Source organism: Urtica dioica, chromosome 10 (genome assembly GCF_054948205.1).
Source record: "Urtica dioica subsp. dioica isolate 48M chromosome 10, U.dioica_male_clone48M_v1_H2, whole genome shotgun sequence".
Taxonomy (NCBI): domain Eukaryota; kingdom Viridiplantae; phylum Streptophyta; class Magnoliopsida; order Rosales; family Urticaceae; genus Urtica; species Urtica dioica.
Window position 1 is genome coordinate 19,832,335 of NC_142765.1, and position 20,505 is coordinate 19,852,839.

General features: G+C 34.3%; 1 protein-coding gene across 1 annotated transcript; it reads right to left on the minus strand.

The window, feature by feature from the left end:
- Positions 1 to 2,146, minus strand: LOC149383815 (uncharacterized). Its single transcript, XM_089628579.1, has 3 exons — positions 1,682 to 2,146; positions 1,016 to 1,413; positions 1 to 774 (listed from the first exon to the last, which is right to left on the minus strand). Exons 1-3 carry the CDS (start codon positions 1,794 to 1,796, stop codon positions 331 to 333), a joined length of 957 nt encoding a protein of 318 aa, XP_089484705.1. The 5' UTR covers positions 1,797 to 2,146; the 3' UTR covers positions 1 to 330.
- Positions 2,147 to 20,505: the final 18,359 nt, after the last annotated feature.

A 20,505-nucleotide genomic window follows, 5' to 3' on the forward strand; every position in this document is an offset into this window, starting at 1 on the left:
AAAGAAGAAAAGGGACAAAATTCTTATTCAATTGCATTGCCAAATGCCAACTAACAAAAGGAGAAATTTCATATTGAACATTAAAAACCCCTGAAGAAGTAAAATAAAAATTGCATGACCAAGATTGCAAAAAATAAAAACATAAATAAATAAGGGGAAAAAAAATCCACCATCTTGGTTGACCCAAAAACCAAAACCCACCACACCATGTCTGGATAGGGGGCGTCTTGATCACATTTATTGCTACAAAATTTATTTACTTATTAACATGCTTTGCACATAAACAAAAAAAACACATATAATTTACCACAAGTATGATAATAAAACATTTTAATAAGACCAGGACCAGAAAGCATGGTGATCCTCAACCGGGAAACCGAAATTACACGAGCTCTCCGGCGGCGGGTCGTCGCAGTAGTCCACATCTTCCATCTTCGGGAAGATGTACCGGAAGTTGTCTTCCTCGTCCTGCGACAGATCCGATTGGTCGGCCTCGAACACGTTCGACGAATCTCCGTTCTCCAAGACGCCGCCAAATTCCAGAGGGCTGTCCGAGTCGAATATATCGCTCCTCACGTCTTCGACGGTGGCCGAAGAGACCTTCGAAAACTCCTCCGACCGATCCGCGACCGGATTCTCCGGCGGCTCTACGCCTTCCTCGTCTTCTTCTTCTTCTTCTTCTCCAGAAGACTTATCAGAGTTCTCGGACACCTCGGAGCTCTCTTTTTCCTTCTCTCCCTCCGCTGATTTCTTCTTCTCCGAGAGCTCCAGAACCTGACCAAAGGGTAATTGATCAAAAAAGGGTGATTGAGTTTTACCTAAAGCTTTTACCCTATCGGTCACCTTGATAATAACATAACACAAACAGAAACCAAAGCTTACATTGGCTCCTAGCTTATCGGTCTCCAATTTTAGCATAGATTTACCAATTAAAGCCAATTCTAGCTTAGCAATACAAACAAACCAACCAGGTGTTTCCAATTGAAAAGTCGTGGGTTATATGATATATATATACCTGGGCTTTGAGCTTATCGGTCTCCTTGAGGAGGGTCTCGTAATCGGCCTTGAGAGAGTTGAAGCTGGCCTGAAGGACATCGTAGTCTTTCTCCATCTGCTTGGTCTTCCACCGAGCGCGGCGGTTCTGGAACCAGATCGCCACCTGGCGCGGCTGGAGCCCGAGGTCCTTCGCCAGCTGGACCTTCCTCTCCGGCTCGAGCTTGTTCTCCACCTCGAAGCTCTTCTCCAGAAACTGGACTTGGTCAACGCTCAGACGCCTCTTCTTCCCGGCCTGGTGCTCCGTGAAATACTCCTCCAGATCGTCGTCCAGACCACCATCGTCCACCACGCCGAACGAGCGGAAGAACGGCTTGTTCGATCCTCGAACGTCCTCGAAGCTCACCATCGATCTTGATCCTGTAATAGACGAATGAATTAATAAAAATCCTCTCAGAATCATCGACTAACCAATGAAGAAAGTTTGATTTCGAAGCTAAATCAAGTTACTACGAACGCGAATCAAACAGAAATGAAATCAATCCTAAAAAGAGAACTGATGATGATTGATGTGAGCTACGAGAGAGCCAAAGCTGATCAGAAAGTTCAATTTCCAACAAACTATGAACACGAATCAAACAGAAACGAACTCAAATCCTGAAAACAGATGATAATCGACGCGAATTACCAGAGCCAGTGAGGAACAGCGAATCGAGAGGAGGATCGGCTCTATGACTCTGAAGCAAAGCACCCAGGCTCGAAGATCCACCAGCACCTCCGTAGATTCTCGCACCACTCGCCATGACAGTTCAATTTCACCAGGATCGCTCTTTCTTTCGTGTTCGTGCCCTAGTTTTTATCCCCAAAATATTAACAGAAGCGAGTTTTTCTTCTATACTTTTCTTTAATATAAAATTAGTGGATAAAAACTAAAGCTTATGACGGAAAAAACTGGTGATGATGATCTCTGTGATGTGAGAAGTGTGGGAACACCGACTGCTCACACCCATCGCTCAGAATAGAGGACAAAACGACAACACCGTGAAGAACACAAAACGAAAATGGTGTTTTGAGAGAGAGAGAGAGAGAGAGAGAGAGAAAGCGAGAGAGTTCTGGGTTTGAGATTCTTCTCTGTTAGCAAGAAGAAGAGGGAGTTTGATGGGGATAGATATAAGAACTGAAAGAGGTAAAAAAAAAAACAGAGAGGAGAGAGAAAAATGGTGAATCTTTTTATCTTTCTCTATTCTCTAGTAGTTACTATCATGCGCTTCTTTTCCTCTCTCTTCTCGTTTTTTTGTCTTTTTTTTTTTTGTTGAGAAACTGTCTTCTCTTATTTAGTTTTTCTCCGTCCCTATTTAATTTAATTTATACATAATTTGTTTTAAGTAGATATGTTTAGGGAAAATAACACATTTATACCCTGTGTTTTAGTGAAATGCCGAGTTTAACCTTCGGTTTTCAAAAATGTCGAGTTCATACCCTCTGTTTAACTAAAATGATGAAATTATACCATCTGTTTAACTAAAATGACGAAATTATACCCTGAAATGAATAACAGCGTCACAAATCTCCCTTTCATTGATAATAACTCTTATATAAAAAAAAAACCAAATCAAATCTAAATCAGTGCCCTAACTTCCAAATTCTCAATTTTGAAATAAAAATAGCCTTAAATTGAAATTAAATAATAAAACTCATACCTCCTAAGATATGACTTCATTCCGTGTTCGAATTGTAACTCTAAATCCTGGATTCTCTGTTCGAATATGCCATTTTGATGACTATCAACTATCGATGTGTACCCCTTTGCCACTTTCTGTGTTCTTCACGATTGAGAGACTGTTGTTTATTTTTTAGTTTTTAAATAAATTACATATATGGCGCGAATGAATAAAGATAATTGGTGTTTATATATAAATATTATAGTCAACGTCAATAAAAAGTCAATAAAAAGAATATTCGTGACACTGTTGTCTATTTCAGGGTATAATTTCGTTATTTTAGTTAAACAGATGGTATAATTTCGTCATTTTAATTAAACAGAGGGTATGAACTCGATATTTTTGAAAACCGAAGGTTGAACTCGACATTTCACTAAAACACAGGGTATAAATGTGTTATTTTCCCATATGTTTATGAAGAAGGGTACGTGTACGATACACGAAACGATTTGCGCCGATTCAGTAAATAAATTCGTTTCTAATTCAAGGATTAAGGTACCGAATTAACTTATGTCGCATCTTAAAGAAATTATTAAATAGAGAAAGATATGGATGACCGATTTCGACACATAAACTGTTCAGCGATATATGTAAGAAGAAAATAATAAAAATACAGGAAACAGAGTTTTCATATTTGATGATGTGTATATATGTCTCTCATACATCAATATACAAAACTTATAATTAATAATATCAATATTTAATACTAATTGTGTTATCGTCATTTTTCTATCAAAGAAAAACGATACCCCTATTAAAAACGACATTTATTCAAGACGAGTCTCAAGTCATGAGGTCAAATCTTCACATTAACTCTTTGCCAAAATCTTGGAGTTGACTTTTAACTCATTGAGTCGACTCCGAATGAAATCATCGAATCAATCCCTAAACCCTCGAATCGATTCCAAATCAAGTGCTCGAATCACGTATGAAGTTAACTTCAAATCAAGTCCTCGAGTTGACTCATTAATCAAGTCCTCGAGTCAACTCAAAGATTCTCGAGTTGAATCTCAAAAAGTCGGGTCAACGCCTCCATGATTCAACTTTTTAGTCAAGTACTTGAGTCGACTCCAAAGTCCTCGAATCAACTCTTGTTGGTGATTATTGCACCTTGATAACCATATTAAGTGAAAAAGATTAATTACACTAACAAGAGCTAATTAATATTATGGTTATCTAAAAAGATCTAGATTTACTTATTAATTATTCATGAAAGCAATGTCAAGCAACCAATGAGAGCAAGGTTCAAAGATTCAGTAATACTTACATGTTTCGGATCAGCTATTGAATCTTCAAGATTTGACTCCTCCGTCTTCAATCTTAAAAGACGATCTTCAATCTTTAGCTCCTCGACGCTCTAAACTCGTCAGTGATGACACCGTAATCTCTGAGATGAATAAGAAAGATGAGTGTGCACAATATTTATCTCACTACGTTCTATAACGAGGTGTTTATATCGCACCGTGTTTATGAGATTCGAATCACGGAGTTCCAAGAGGGGAGAGGGGCATCGGCCAAGAGAGAGAGGGAGAGCTCTTGGTCGAAATTTCTGAAGCACAAAGTGTGGTGTGTTGCATTCTCATGAACTCCCTATTTATAGTAGTGGAAATGATATATTTTTTGTAGTTTCCAAATTTTGTTTTTTTCATTTTATTGTGTTCACACTAGTGAATCAAAGTTTGGCCCTTGGATCTCATCTCATGAATCCTACTTTCTCTTTTAGCCATCAGATCAATATCTATGAGATTTTATTTTCTTTTTAAATAGAGAATATTTAATCATGAGAGAATAAAAGAAATATCTTATTTCCTTTTAAATATTATTCTCTCATAATATTCATGAGAGATAATAAATGACAATATCTTATTTCCTTTTAAATATTATTCTCTTCTAATATTCATGAGAGAGAATAAAAAACAATATCTTATTTCATTTTAAATATTATTCTCTCTAAATATTTATGCGAGAGAATAAATGACAATATCTTATTTCATTTTAAATATTATTCTCTCTCCTTTATTTAAACAACTAAACAGAGAAAAAATTGGTAAGTAGCAATTATACCATGAACGAATTTTGGCACACGGCCAAGGGGGGATTGGCGCAAATCTTGTGCTCGAATCCCAAAAAAATCGTCCACCTCATTATGTGCAATGTCCAATTGCTTAAAACTCAATTATCTATTTATTTATTTGGTCTAACAATAAACAAATAAGTAATTGATTAATTATTTACTTGATCAAACAATAAATAATTAATACCATCATAAATAATTATTTAATTCTGTAAATACCCATATTTTATAATTGATGTTGTCAATCACAATTACAGCTAGTGAGATTATAATAATGAAAGCATTATTATTCGAAAGTTCTTATCCACTTTTATCAGAGCCGAATCGGGAACTATGGACCTAGTATTAGAAGCTTAACAAATCCAATTAAAAGACGAAAAAGTCATTTCTCTTTTCTACATCGATTTGTCTAATCTTGGTCAGACTCCACCTTGCAAGCCAAGACTGAATCCTACTTGGTACTAGAATTATATTTACTCATCGTGACGAGTGTCCACTAATATAGTCAATTCATGAACAAGATCCTCCAGGTTCAGCCCGTGTCGAGAAAAGTCAATTATTCCGTTATACTTTTCTTGACACCTATAAGCCCTAAGCATTGTTGCTTCCCCAGCGAAAGATTCTTCCGAACGTACAAACTTCTGAAGTGCGCGCAATCTATCGGTTCTGAAATCAACCCTTATGTGAGAGAAAATTTACCTTCTTTTAGGAAGGCTAGATTCCATATTTGTAAATTACTTCCCACTCGAACCATGCTCCGCAACTCCCAAGACATAAGCTGTGATTAGCATGATAGTGGCATTTTAGCGAATGAGTCAAAGAGTGCGATAACATGATCCAGTATCCATGATCACTTCAAGATTTAGATCAAGTCTCACTATGACTATCATTTGTGACATCGGTTAGTGTGTCATAACGGTCCTTAAACGACACATCTACAACCAAGACCTGTCCGAGTCGTACACTTACCACAAGTGTAGAATGCTCCCACTGAGTGATCAACCTTCACTTGTGTTCCTCATGTATGATTTCAGATTCAGCTACCCAGACATGAACCAATCATCGACCTGTTTTAGTTCACCGCTCAAGCTCAGATGTCGTGCATGTGACTCAGTTCGATACGGAGACTATGTGTTGATGAATGTTTGATAAATCTTAATATATAAGAAATAACGCTTTCGATTCGAATAACTTATAAATGTCAAAACTTTATTTTATTAATATTTTAGCGAGAATTTACAAATACATCTTTTCGTGGGCAAGAATTCCTAACAACACCAAAGTCCTAGAGAAAACTTCGAGCCAGGCTCTCAAGATAGACTCATGAATGAAGTCTTTGGGTCAAACTCATTGGCGAGATCTTCAAGTAAAACTCTCAAACAAATTACTCTAAACAAATTTACAAGCGAGAACTCTTGAAACATGTCTTTTGCCTCAAACCTGACTTTTTGCAGCCAACATGTTTTTGCCACTAACCTGACTTTTCTGCCAATTTGACTTTCGAACTCAACCTAACTTTCGCTCCCAATCTGATTTTCACTGACAAACTCTTGATGACGACCAACCTCCAAGCGCCACAACCTCTTGATGGCCGCCAGCCTCCAAGCACCGCCAACCAGGAATTCCGCAAACTTGAAGACATTGGCAACTTCTACCGCCGACATTAATCTCATTGTCAACCTCTAATGTTGCTGCCAACTCAATATTAAGGTTGTCAACTACCTTATGTTGCAAAGAGAAGCACGTTGTCAACCTCTTTTTGCCTCAAACTCAATTCCTCAACCGAAAAAAACTATAAATAGCTCATCCATGTACACTCAATGTAAGTTATTCTTGATTTAAGGAACACTCTGCCTCATTCTCACCTCAATTATCTATCTAAGAATCTTGAAAAAGAGCTTGAAAAAATCCACCTTAATATGATATAATTAGACCAATGTTGAGTAAAACTCTTTGCATCCCTCTAATTTATGTTTCTCATTTTGTAGGTGAAAATACGAAGGTTCGAAGACTCAGAGACTCGAAAATATACACGGAGATTCAAAAATTCAAAGAACGCGAATGATTCAAAGTCTTGGAGATTCGAAGGACACGAAGGACTCGAATACTCGAAGAATACAAAGAACTCGAAGACTCGGAGACGATTCAAAGAATTCGAAGGCCCTAAAATCCGAAGACTTTGAGAATCTGACGAACTCAAAGATCCGAAAGACTCAAAGTCGAAGATCCCAAAGAACGTGATGAACATGGAAATCACTTTTGATGAGGCAAAGTCAATAAGCGTAAGATCTCGCTACATCTCAATATATGTGTGATCATAGAGCTGGCCCTAGACCAAACTATAGACGCTTCTAAACGTTGAACCAAAAACGGCGTTAACACATTTTAGTATAAACATGCGTGCTTTATAAATGTTTGACGTTGTTCTATTTGAAATTAGTATTAATATTAAATATATTAACAATAATAAACACTCTAATATAAAAAAATATAGAAGGTGATGGTTTACCATGAATGAAATTTGTAAAAATCTTAGCTCCTTAGTTCTACGTATAGATTATATTTTATGGATTTGTCAAACTCAATTATCTCATCGTCACTACTATATGTATATAATGTAAAAATATATAATGTTGAAGCTTAAATGGTATTATTTGTATTTTTTTAAAATATCTAATTTATTTAATTATGTATTATTATACACAATTTAGACAATAAAGTATTTGAAAAACTTGCTTGCAGAAAGGCAGAAACGTGTAGTCCCTGCACATAGATACAAAAGCTTTTGATAATTTAAAAAAAAAAAAAAAGAAAAAAAAGAAAAGAAAAAAAGAAGAAGAAGAAGAAGAAGAAGAATTACAAAAGCTAATGGTGGGCAAATGAAACTGAAACGCTAAGAAAAATGCAGTCTAATCCGTCATTTTCGATGCTCAAATAAGCCATAAAAGATGGGGATTGAAGACCCGTATACTCAATTATATTATTTAAATATTAAAATCTAAAACTACTACATTTTGGTACTAAATATCCATACTAATAATAGAATTAAGATGAAAGAAAATGTACAATACTTTTCAACATTATTAATTGATGTCGTTTCTTACTCTTTAGAGTTCATACATCATTTTTTTACTGCATCTCCCTTTGTAGGAAAATAATAATATTCAGAATAATAACAACAATTTCCTAGTTTTATAGTCAAGAACATAGTATAAATAAATAAAGGATTATAAAGCTAAAAAAAGAATTAAGATGAATACTTAATAAGAGTGGAGACAAAGTCACTAGTGGGGACCGTATTGGGCCACAAGAATGTGATTTTTGGTCCACCTTGTCTTTACTTTTCATATTAGCCCACGCACGGATTGGGCCACAAAGTTTGCAACACGGCGGTGCGTATCGAGTCTCGTAAACAGACTGTTTGTTATATATATTATATAGCGGAAATTACATTTAATGATTGTTGTTGTCTTCTTTTTTTCTTTTTCTTTTTTGCAAAAACGACCGGTGAATGTTTTACATTACAAAAATAGTGAATTTTAAATGTGAATGGTCGTTTTTGCCCTTACTTCGTTTATTTCTCAATTGCTCTTAAGTTTTTTTTTTTTTTTTTTTTCGGCCGTGACTTCTTTTGTCGCTCCAATAAACTTAGTGTATACAATATACGGTTAAATACAATATAAATATATAATTTAAGCAGTAGCATATCATATATACATATAAATCTCTATCATATATCTTTTATTTAAGAGCGCTCTAGCTTACTTAAAATTTAGAATTGTAAAATAGCCAATGTTTTAGTAATATATGGTAATTAGCCAATCTTTAATGCAATAAGACAAAATTACGCTTATTTTTTCTCCTCATTCTTTGTCAAAAATAAATTAAATAAAAATAATTTATCTATACCTAAATACTCTCTCTCTCTCTCTATCTCTCTTCATTACATTTTTAGCCATGACGGAAGTATGAAAACAACAGCATCGCAGTTAATAGTTGGTAATAACTGGTAATAGATTTTTGGTAGAAACTTATTAACAGTTATTACCGACTATTAGTTAAAGCAAAAACCTATTAACAGTTATTAACGATTATTAATTGCGCTTTTAATGTTTTTAACCTTTGTCCATGACTAAAAAATGTGACGAGAGAGAGAGAGAGAGAGAGAGAGAGAGAGAGAGTGTATGTAAACGTCAAAATGGAGAGAGAAAAATAGATAACAGAGATCCTAATAATTAAGAATTTTGAATAATAAATTATATTTTATTAATTACGAAAATAAATTATATTAACTAATTAATAAGGGTAAAAATGGTATAAACAATGTGTCACATAAGTAGAATGGCTAAAAATAAAAAATCTGAAACGTATGACAAAATGAAACTCTTTTAAATTTGAATTTTTTTATGGTTTCTTTCAAATTTTAAACATATAATCGGTTGTCAATTAAATCCCTTTTTTACAGCAACTGATTTGAAAATCATGATTAATTGATTTTCAAAATTTGAAAGTATCTTTTAATTGGTAGTATTTTACACGATGGTTATTCTAAAACGCAAAGACTTGTAGCGAATCAGAGATGAAGGTTGGCTCTTCCACCGGACTGGTTTGTCGCTCGAAAAATGTGGTCGCCGAGTCCGTCCTTCGCGTCGAGGAAGGCTCTTGCAAGAGAAGCGAATATAGAGATTGTCATGATGGAACACCCAGGTCTGAAGGAAGAGATGTGGATTTGAAAGACGCGAAGACTTGCTTCACAGATCGGAGACAAATGTTGGCTCGTCGGAAAAAATGGTTGCCACCGGACTGGTTCGTTACTCTGAAAAAGTGACCGCCGAGTCCGTCCTCTGCGTCGAGGAAGCCTCGTGCAAGAGAGGAAGCACTGGAGATCGTCACGACAGAGTGGGGGCGCTGGATGAACGGGGTGAGGACGACCGTCGTTTTTTTTTCTTTGAAATGAAATGAGGTCGAATCGGTTATAAGTGTGGTAGTGGATTTGTTTAGTTAATGCCCTTGATTTACGCAATCTTTACTGATTGATTAGTTTTTTTTTTAAATGGGCCGGAATTAAAATTATGGGTATTCTGGTAAAATTGCGCTTGCAAATAAAATGCCGTGACTATTTACATAAAATTTACGAAACGTTGGCTATTTAGCAATCAAACATTTTAGTTGGCTATTTTGCAAAAAAAAAAAAAAAACATTTAATCACATACTGGTTATTGAATATAGAGTACTGATTATGTGATATTGTATACAATATACTAATAATATGATTGTTGTATACTGTTAGCATCAGAAAGGAACGTCGAAGTTACGGAGACGACATGGATATTTGTATACAATATACTGATAATGTGACTATTGTATACTGCTAGCGTCGAAAAGGAGCGTTGGAGCCACGACGACAACAGAGACGGCCTCCTATGGGCGTTCGAGCTCCGACGTGACGATGCGGAGCTTGACGCGCTTTCGCATCTCGTAGATCTGGTTTGTATACAATACACTGATATCACATGTCGAATCCACCGGAATCGATCGTTGAGGACGGAGATGAGCGTCGGAGCAACGATGACGATGGAGACGGCCTCCCACGAAAATTTGAGCTACTCGTCGGCGGGGACGGAGAGTACTATCGGAGCCACATAGACGGCCTCCCACAAACGTTCAAGCTCCGACGTGGCGGTGATGAACTCGGCGCGTTTTTGCATCTCGTAGATCTGGTTTGTATACTGAGCACGTTGAATAAGGATTTTTTATCCTAAAAAGGTAAAATCCGTCATTTTCGTAAGGTCTTAAAAAGCCCGTTGTTTACATAAAGTAGCAATCAAAATCCTTTCTTTCCCTAATTTTTCCTATTATTACTTTTTTATTGCTGCAGTTCACATTAATTTCAGCTTCAAAATGATAGAAGGGTCCTATATCTAAATTGCGCCATGACATATATGCATATTACCACTTTTTATTTTCTTCGAGAAAAGCGTTAGAATTGTTTAATTCATATTTTCCCCGACTCCTAAACGTCATCAGTAACGGCTGAGAGCCCACTGGCCACATCGGAAGGTCCAAAGAGTGGTGACATAACATTTTATAAGACCTTCTATGTTCAAAATTCAAATGCATGCATGTACTACACATTCACTATACATTTTTATGAGACAATAGAGATCATTACTCCATTGGTGCGATTCAAAAAGTTATTCATATACTGATTTACGTATTAGTCCCTCTAATTTACATATTTGCCACTGGCTATTGTTCGATCTTAAATTCGATTAATGGCTCCAATCTCATAAGGGTAGCTCGCCATCATCCCACAGTCCCATCGTTCAAAGATCTTCACATCAAGACGCCCCTTAATGACTACCCAATAATTATACATTACTAATTAACATTGACATTATCATGTTTTTCTTAATACTTCTTATGTAATTGATTTTTCCTAACAACTTATCTGGATAATATGTGAAGTTTAGTCGGCTGCGGGATGGATGGGAGACTGATCACATTACACGTGTGCTTATATATGATTTATTAGTTAAATTTACTATTAGTTTTTACATGAATATTACTATTTTGAACAGAAAAAAATTGTAAAAATTGTGTTTTTTACATTACCAAACTTATCATGAAAATAGTAATGAATTTATTGACAATGTTATGGAGCACAAAACAAAAAGAAATCAAGATATTAATATATGTGTCCAAATCCCAAAAATTCAAAATCTGGTCTTTATGTTTATGGGATTTTTCAATTTATGGACCACTTTCTATGAATTTCTCTGGCATATAGTTTCCATCTCTCAATTTAAACTCACTTTTATTTTTCTTATTATTATTGTTTTTATCTTAGTTGATGACTATCACCGAGTTTCTTACACTTTAATTATAACATTTCAATATAAACGAGTTTGACGAAATTGTGTATTTAGTTAGTGAATAACATATTTATATAGGGAAGCATATAGATAAATATAAATTTATATATTGGAAAAGAGGCCCTTATAAAATTACGAAGAAGACAGGAGGAATCGAAGAAAGTGAAATGCAGTAGCAATTGCATGGAAGGAGTGGAAATTAGACAACCTACCTCGTTTTAAAATGTTTTACGAAAACATCTCAGCTCTTATTCTTATTCCGAGAATATCTCATTTCCGTAGTTTTATTTTGTTGTTTACAACTTTATTTGACTTAATTTTATTACTGATCACAGTTTTGTTTAAATTTTTCTTAGTTTTTGCAGTATCATTTAAAATAACGGCAAGTTCATCTGAAAACAAAAAGAACGAGATAAATATGGAATATTTAAAAACTCGAGGTATGGCAGGAATTACCATCTTTAATTTAAATATAGTTTTGTGGACCTTCCCCGGTTTAGGATGGAAAGAAAGCCCATTTAAAGAAGAATGTGAATGGATAAAAACGTGATCATCCCAATCAATTAAGATTTCAGTTTTTAAATAAATTTTGTTGCTTCCATTTTATCCTTGTATCTATTCAAATATTGCTCAATCCTTCTAAATCAAGGAATTAAATTTCGGGGAATGACGTCGAAATTTCGAGTTTTGGACATTACCGACACAAAAATGACCATTTGTCGTTTCGCGTATTTTTGTCGTCGACATTCCCCTGAATTTCGACCGTGCCCACATTATTTCAATGCCGTCTGTGCAAAATCAACAATATTTCCATCATTTCTTAGTAATTTCGGCGACATTTCCGTGTTATTCCCATTGTTTTATGCCGACACTTTGCGTTTGTGATGAAATCGAATCGTTTTGATTTTTTTGGAAAAAATCTTGCTGAATGAAAGATGTGTATTTATGTTGTGTGGTTTACATATGTTTTTCTCAATTTTTTTTTAATAAAATCCAAATTTATTTGATATTTAAGACTTAGATTTCAAAGTTAGAATTTATTGTTGTTTTTAATAGAACCCGAATTTATTTTATGTTTGAGATTTAAATTTCAAAGTTAGAATTTCTTGTTGTTTTGATAGAATCCGAATTTATTTTAATGGGCTGACTATTGTGATCTCCAAGCACGAACCGGTGGTTATTATCAACTCCACCGCCACTCAACCTACTATTGAGTCTTTTTTATCTATGTTGAACTTAGTATGTGTTTTGAACTTATCTTCGTTTTTGAACCTATTATATGTTTTGGACCTTTTTTATGTTTCTTTTTATGATGTGTGAAATTATTACGTGTGTTGGAGACTTGAATTTGGAGTTTAAACTTATTATGTATGTGTTTGAAATTAATTTTGTTACGTGTCTGAAGTATGGATTTTATTTGTTATATTAGGAATTATGAAACATTATTTCCGTCGGCATTTCCGTGTTTTATTGAAATTTCCGTCGGCACAATTTTTTCAAATTTCCACATTTTTTCCATCTCAATTTTCATCGACCACCGTAATTTCCGTTTTTTTAGGCCATCGGCACGAAATCGGCCATCGACATTTCAATCCTTGGTCTAAATAAATAAAAGCGGGTTAAAGCAAATTTTATATGCTTAGACATCGTATAATCTTGGGTCCATTAAGTATATACCCATATTTATACTTTGAGATTATTATTTAACCAACGTTTGGTAAATATTTGATAAATAGCCACATCCACCTATTTACACGTTTAAATTGAAATAAATACTCTACCATTTTATTTCAAAGAAAGGGCAAATAAAAAAATGTCACGTTATGTTTTTGGCTATTTACCAAATTTTTTCCAAACGTTGGATATATAACAATCTCAAACGTCTAAACTGGCTAGTTATCTAAATTTCTATATAATCTTTCTAGCATGCTAAACCAGCCATCTAGCTAATATTTTCTTTTAAGATTTGAGATTATTCCTAAATTATGACATTCTCAATATTTTAGGACCAAAATCCAATAGGTCAAAATTAATCCAAAAATATGACTTTCATATATGTGTAAGTACAAAAATACCCTTAATGAAATGTCATTTTATTTTCTTTTGCATTTAATTTTTTTTATTTACTTAATGATCACAAAAGCAAAGTTAGATACCATTTTTCGTTTGGTATGTTAAGTTTTTTTTTTAAAAAAAAATTGGTTTGAAAAATTTGGAAATTGGTTTGAAGATTTATTGACATATTGGCTTTTTATTGACATGAATGCAAATAAATCTTCGAACAATTCTTGAAAATTCTTTGAGGATTTATTGACATCGTTGTCAATAAATTTTATGCATGTTAATAAATTTTTAACATACAAAATTCTTTGAAAATTTATTGAACAAAAAATTTATTGACATTGATGTCAATAAATCTTCAAAGAATTTCCCAGACTCGTTTGAAGATCTATTGACATTGATGTCAATAAAAAGACAAAATGTCAATAAATGTTCAAACAAATTTACACATTCTTAAAACAATTTTTTTTTCTTTTAGATTTCCCAAATTATTAGGTATATACGAGACTTTGGAGGGAGTGAGCTCGTGAAACACGTTGACATGGACATAAATCTCTCTCTCTCTCTCTCTCTCTCTCTCTCTCTCTCTCTTCGCCTCCACGTCAATTCCTCCTCTTCTTCTTCTTCACCCAAAATTATAAAGAAACACCAAAACCCAAACCCAAACCCTAGAGTTAAATCCATGACAAATAAATCTAAATCATCGCCGGTAAATAGAGAGAGGCATGAAATGAGATTGATTTCGGATGTGTAGTTGTTGATTTTTGTTTGGTTTGCTTGAATATTATTTTTTTCCATATTTTTTAGGTTTTAAAAAAAAATCGTAATGTCGACAATGTCAATAAATTAGGTAGATTATTGACAATCATGTGAATAAACTAGAAAAACGAAATATAAAAGAAAAAAGATATTTCATTGAGGGTAGTTTCGTACCAACAAATACAAGGAAGTCATACTTTTGGATTAATTTTGATATATTGGATTTTGGTCTAAAAGTATTGAGGATGTCATAGTTTAGGAATAATCCCTTAGGCTTTTGACGCAAATATCACTAAACTCATGCCACTTTATCAAAATCAACAAAAGCTCAAAATTTATCCGTGTCGTAGTTTGCATTCATCATCTCAGTTCTCAAGATATTACGGACGTGGTACATATTGTATTTTTTCGTTGTCGTCGTCGTCCTTAAATTAAATACATACTGAACTACACGACATAAACATATGCCAATTTTTATTGAACACTAAGCTTACAATATAACTACGACAAAATAAGAAGGGAAAATGACGCATATATACTCTGTGTATAGTAAAATATCGAGTTTAACTTTTAGTTTTTAAAAATATCAATTTTTGTACTCTATGTTTAATTAAAATGACAAAATTATATCTATACAAATATTTTTTACATTGACTTTGTTGGAGTAGATCTAGGATTAAGAATAATTTATCGCTTCTTGTAAGCGGCGGAAAATAAAAAATTCTTTAAAACATGTAAAACGATTCTACTACCTAGACAAAGTGCATGAACATATAATCTAAAATAAAACTTTAATGAGTTTTCACTCGGTACCAACCTCGCTTGAAGCTTGAGCGTTGAGAAGCTTGTGGATTGGTTGAATCGCTCGTCTCCCCCATTTAGCTTGTCTCCTTCGAGTCTTCTTGAATCTGAGTAACCATGGTAATTTCTACCACTAGAGTCTTCGAGTTTGGATATGATTTATTGTGTGGACACTATTAAACACAATGACCTAAGAACTAGTCTTAGAGCCAAAGAGCTAATACGAAACGCTAGGTCTAATGAGGACATAGGAGCCAAAACAAAAGAGAGAGAATAAGAGAGGGAGAGAGGGGCACGACCAAGTAGAGAGAGAGAGAGGCTCACCAAAACTTGTTCCAACATTGTGAATGTGGTGTGGTATTTATAGGAGAATATATTTCCTTGAATCAATGCAAAACCTGTCACGACCCACGACCTCTTGTCGCCGGTTCACGACCCGCGACGGTGGGTTACGTCACAAGTCACAACATCAATATAACAATATATCTCATATCAACATAAACATAATTAAATAAACATAATACTCATAACACTTATATTAAACATAATACGATAATATATAAGTATTATAAGTGGTTATACGAAAACCTGGGTAAATTTGTCTTTTTTCTCATTTCTAACTTTGAGTCTCATAACGACTCTTAACATTTACATATCAGCTCCTGGGTTTGCGTATAATTATAGGAGATAGTTTAGGAGCGTAGTTTACGGAAGGGGTTCAACAAAATATAGATATTACTAAAGAAGAGGTTGATCCCGGGTTAGTCCTCGTTAGCCCAAAGGTCAAGATATACACGTCCGGTCTTCCACTTCAGCTTCCGTACTGACATCGCCGACTTACCATTCTCTACATTACCAATGGTCATAAAACTACGATTCGATTGACTCAGTAAGTGGGAGTCTAACTTAGAAAATAAAACGAATAATGCCATGTGATAACAAGTGACGTGCAAACAAGCATATAAGGATGCATTGATGCAAATCTAACAAGTTCTAGAGTATGACTGATGTGTGCACACTCTAACTAATACTTGTCGTCTTCAAGGTTACACAAATCCCCCTCTATAACCTTTAGAACGATAAGAGACCAGCCTTAGACTTCGAGCAGCAGTCATCCGGCGGCCTAAGAGTTTTAACGTCTGTCTGGGATCCTCTAATGGTACAAACTTCATTCGACGTCGGCGCAACCCCCAGACCCTCGTAGCTCGTCAAGCTGCATTCTTCAGGCCCTCATAGCCTGGCAACAAGGTCGGGTATGACTCTTGGTCGACTTCCCGATATATGAGTACTCAGCCCCATCCCCTAGGTCCTCATAGCTCGTCAGGGTTCTTTTAATTTTGGTACCATTGACACAACAATTCTTTAGGGTTTGGATACTCTGCAGCACTCAGAGTACACACCTATACTACTTACAAGAGAACGACTAAGGATAAACCCTGAAAGAGATTTCATTTCCCTTTTGTGCTCGTTAGTATTTTAGGTTGAAGACTCGGGATATGACACCCGATACATCTACCCTCGATTTGAATCCGAGAATTAAACACGGCTCTCCTGTCTCCCCCGTTCTAACGGGTCAAGCACAGAACTTAAGGGATGACTATATCATGTAGCAGAGGCTGGGGTTCACAAATCTTATGTTTGAACTTATCGAGCGAACTCGAGCTAAGTTTTCAGGAAAAGCGGCCGAAGCCTTAATCTTTGAGATTATTCATTTTTAAAGCTTTTCCTACTCTTGTTTACTAACACGTAATAATGCACGTAAATAGAGTTATTCCCTTGGTATGTAGTTGACTTAAGTCTCCACACTTACCCGGAATAGATCGTCTGAAAATTTGTTGACTTCCGGAGTTTCCTTGCTTTTCACGTCTTTTATATTATGGCTGAATATCACATATTCATGAGCATAATATTTGTTTCCCATTCCTATCATAATAATACCAAGGCTGGAAATTTGTTTCCTTTTCTTGTCTTGGACGTGTGACATAGCCATGTTCTATAAATTTGTTTCCTCTTTTCCTTTATGGCAAGTATCTTCATACATCAGTGCACAAAATAAATTCCCTCTTTCTTTATTTGATGGAGGCCACGAAATTTTCATCTACAACATGCTTCTAGATGTTTTTTTTATTTGTTCAAGACAATACAAGAAAAGCCCATGTAGAATTTTCTCATAAAATTCCATAAAATGAAATTCAATCCTCAAGGCTCAAATCCAATTCTTGGCCGTGTGAATTAATTCACATTATCATCATATGATAATGTCCAAAATCTTATTTTGACATTTATAACATCTTATGTCCTTATGGACAAAATTACCCTTTAGATAATCTTCGTAAAATTCGTCTAATTCAACACTTGAACTTGTTTTGACTTAGTTACTAGTTTAACAAATCCTACTCTAATGACTTGAGGTAGTGACCTCATGGATTCAGATGAACAAAGCTTGAGCTAGCATACTGGGACACAAAAGTTCACAAACCATTTCCAAGTTCTAGCTTAATGTCAACTAACTCCACTAAAGAGTTGACACTGAAAATCTCTCGGTTCAAATGAATATATTTTCTACTTAAAATTCTACTTAATTGTGATGAGTGGATCCATTGAATATTATCTATGTTTACCCTTCATGAATATCATCAACTAGATGAGATTTATAAAATTACCATTTTACCCTTCTAGTTGTTATTTCCTCAACTACTTTGTCACTTGTGAATAAGTTAGAAACAAGAGGAATTGCTCCATTTGCCACCAATTTCATAACATTTTCTCAATTTCCACCAAAAGACTAATTTGGTCTAAAATGTCACGGATATATCAACAATGTTGACATCTAATAGTGAATGGCAAAAATAGATGTCAATATTGTTGACATAGATGGTGACATTTTGTGCCAAATTAGTCTTTTGGTGGAAATCGGGAAAATATTATGAAATTTGTGGCAAATGAGGCAATTTCTCTATAAACAATGTATTGACGAGGAGCTAACAAGTCACATTGATTCATCCAAAAGAGTCATGACTCAATTTGGACACTGGCCACTTCATTTATTCACATTCCAATGAACAAAGCATGAGGTGATATACATTGCATTTCAGCAATCTTGTACTTGAATTCCATATCTATGAGATCTTCACAAAGTTGTTCACGACATCTTCATAACTTAATACTTCATCAATAGGTATTGTCTATGTCACATAGTGAATCTAGAACTCTGACTTTCTCAAATGAGAGTATGTAAGCTATGAAGTGACATGTCTCATTTCAGGATTGAGGTAAGCATGATGCAATTCATACATAGTGACTTTGAGACAGAAGAGGTTAAATGGTTTGTTCTTACATTGTCTCTAGAAGTGCACTGGTCAATTCAGTATCTTCAGAAGATACCTAGGAAGAACTATAGAGTCTCCAACTCTCTATGTCTCATAACCAGACATCATAGGTTCTTCTAACAATCATACTGAGATCAATAGCCTTTGATCCTTAGATTGTGAATATACTGTTTTAAGCAAACCATGAAGAGTTTGTTCTTGCAAATCTGTATTTGACTCTTCGTTTGTTGTTAGGTTTGTTTAAGGACTAAAGACTAAGGTTTATCATAAAACTTCAAACAAACAAAGAAGAATGAATGAAAGTTTCAACTCTTTATTAATTATTCAGCAGTTACAAACAAGAGTCTTTGTGAGACTTTTTTTATATCAAATGCATAAAAGCAACAACTACTACTCTTCTTGTGGGCATCAAAACCAACATGCTTTTCATTAATGTTGACTCTAATGTTTTTATGTGAACCTCATTTTACCCTTATTTATTTGCTCCTTATAGCCTTATATGTAATTTATCGTAAACAAATAAAAATAAAAACAACGATCTCTGAGATCTGAAATATCGTGAAGAACAAAGACATATAGGAAATGATAAAAATCGTCGTTCAAAAATCATCTGAGCGTGAAATCCAAGAATTAAATTCCCAGTTTGAGATGTATGAATTTTATTAGTCTAATTTGATTTAGTTCGATTTTAAAATTGGGTATTAAGGGTTGTTTTTTATTTTTTAAATAAATTACATATGGGACTACAAGCCGCGAATGAATAAAGATAAAATAAAGTTTACATATAAATATCAGAGTCAATATTTATGAAAAATCAATAAAAGGATGAAAAGTCTACAACACCCATGGAGGAAGGGACTCGTTTTGAAGTCCACGAAGCTGTCCTTGATATATCATGAAAGCGTCTTCATATAGATATTGTTGTGAACTATGAAGATGTTGATATGGAGGAGGTATGGTGGAGATTGTTATGTAAAATATTGTATTTGTGGTAGAATATACGGGGAGATCGGGACAAATTGAGATAATTCTTGAGGGATACTTGGAAATTGATATGAATATGTTAGAGGTGGGTTGAGAAGCTTAATGAAAGTGGTATTTCTACTTCCTTTCAAATGTCCAGATGAATATGAATAGCCTAGAAGTTATTATTTATAATAATAATAATAATAATAAACATAAGTAATAAGTATGAAAACGATTCTTTTGCACGTACGCCTATATAGTCTTGAGAATATGATAAGCATAAAGTTATTAATTAGCAACACCCTTATCTTTTTGTTTTATCAGAACATTTCTATTCTAAATTCTAAGGTATCCAGGAACAACAAAAAGAAATAAAAGAAAGCCCAATTAATCGACCTATTTATCACAAAATAGTCAAAACTTTACGTGAAAATAAAATGTTTGGAATGTCTCAAAATATTTTTGTTTTTTTGTTTTGTTTTTGTTTTCCAGAAGCTTCAGACAAAGGCAACCGACTTTACCCTTGCCAGAGTGCAATATGATGTGATGTATCACTTTCTATATTTCTTTAGGCAAATTGACAGTGGTGGTATTTGAATATGTAAGAGTATATTTAATGGTGGAAGGACTCGCTAATAATTATGAAAAGTTTAACCTATCAACTTAACCATTGTTACACATTTTAACTATTTGTTTGGTAGAGCAAATTAGTTCTATAGAACAAATTGACTCTAAACTAAATTAATAGGTCTCATTTATTTTTCAACCAATAAGAATGCAATAAAATATAAAAAAAAAAATATGATTAATGTTTAAGCAACAAGATGGAGATTGACTTACCACTAAAGAACAATGTTGCTTAAAAAAATTGTAGCTTAAAAAAACTGATTTGACAAATTAAGCTAATGTACCGTTGAAGATACTCT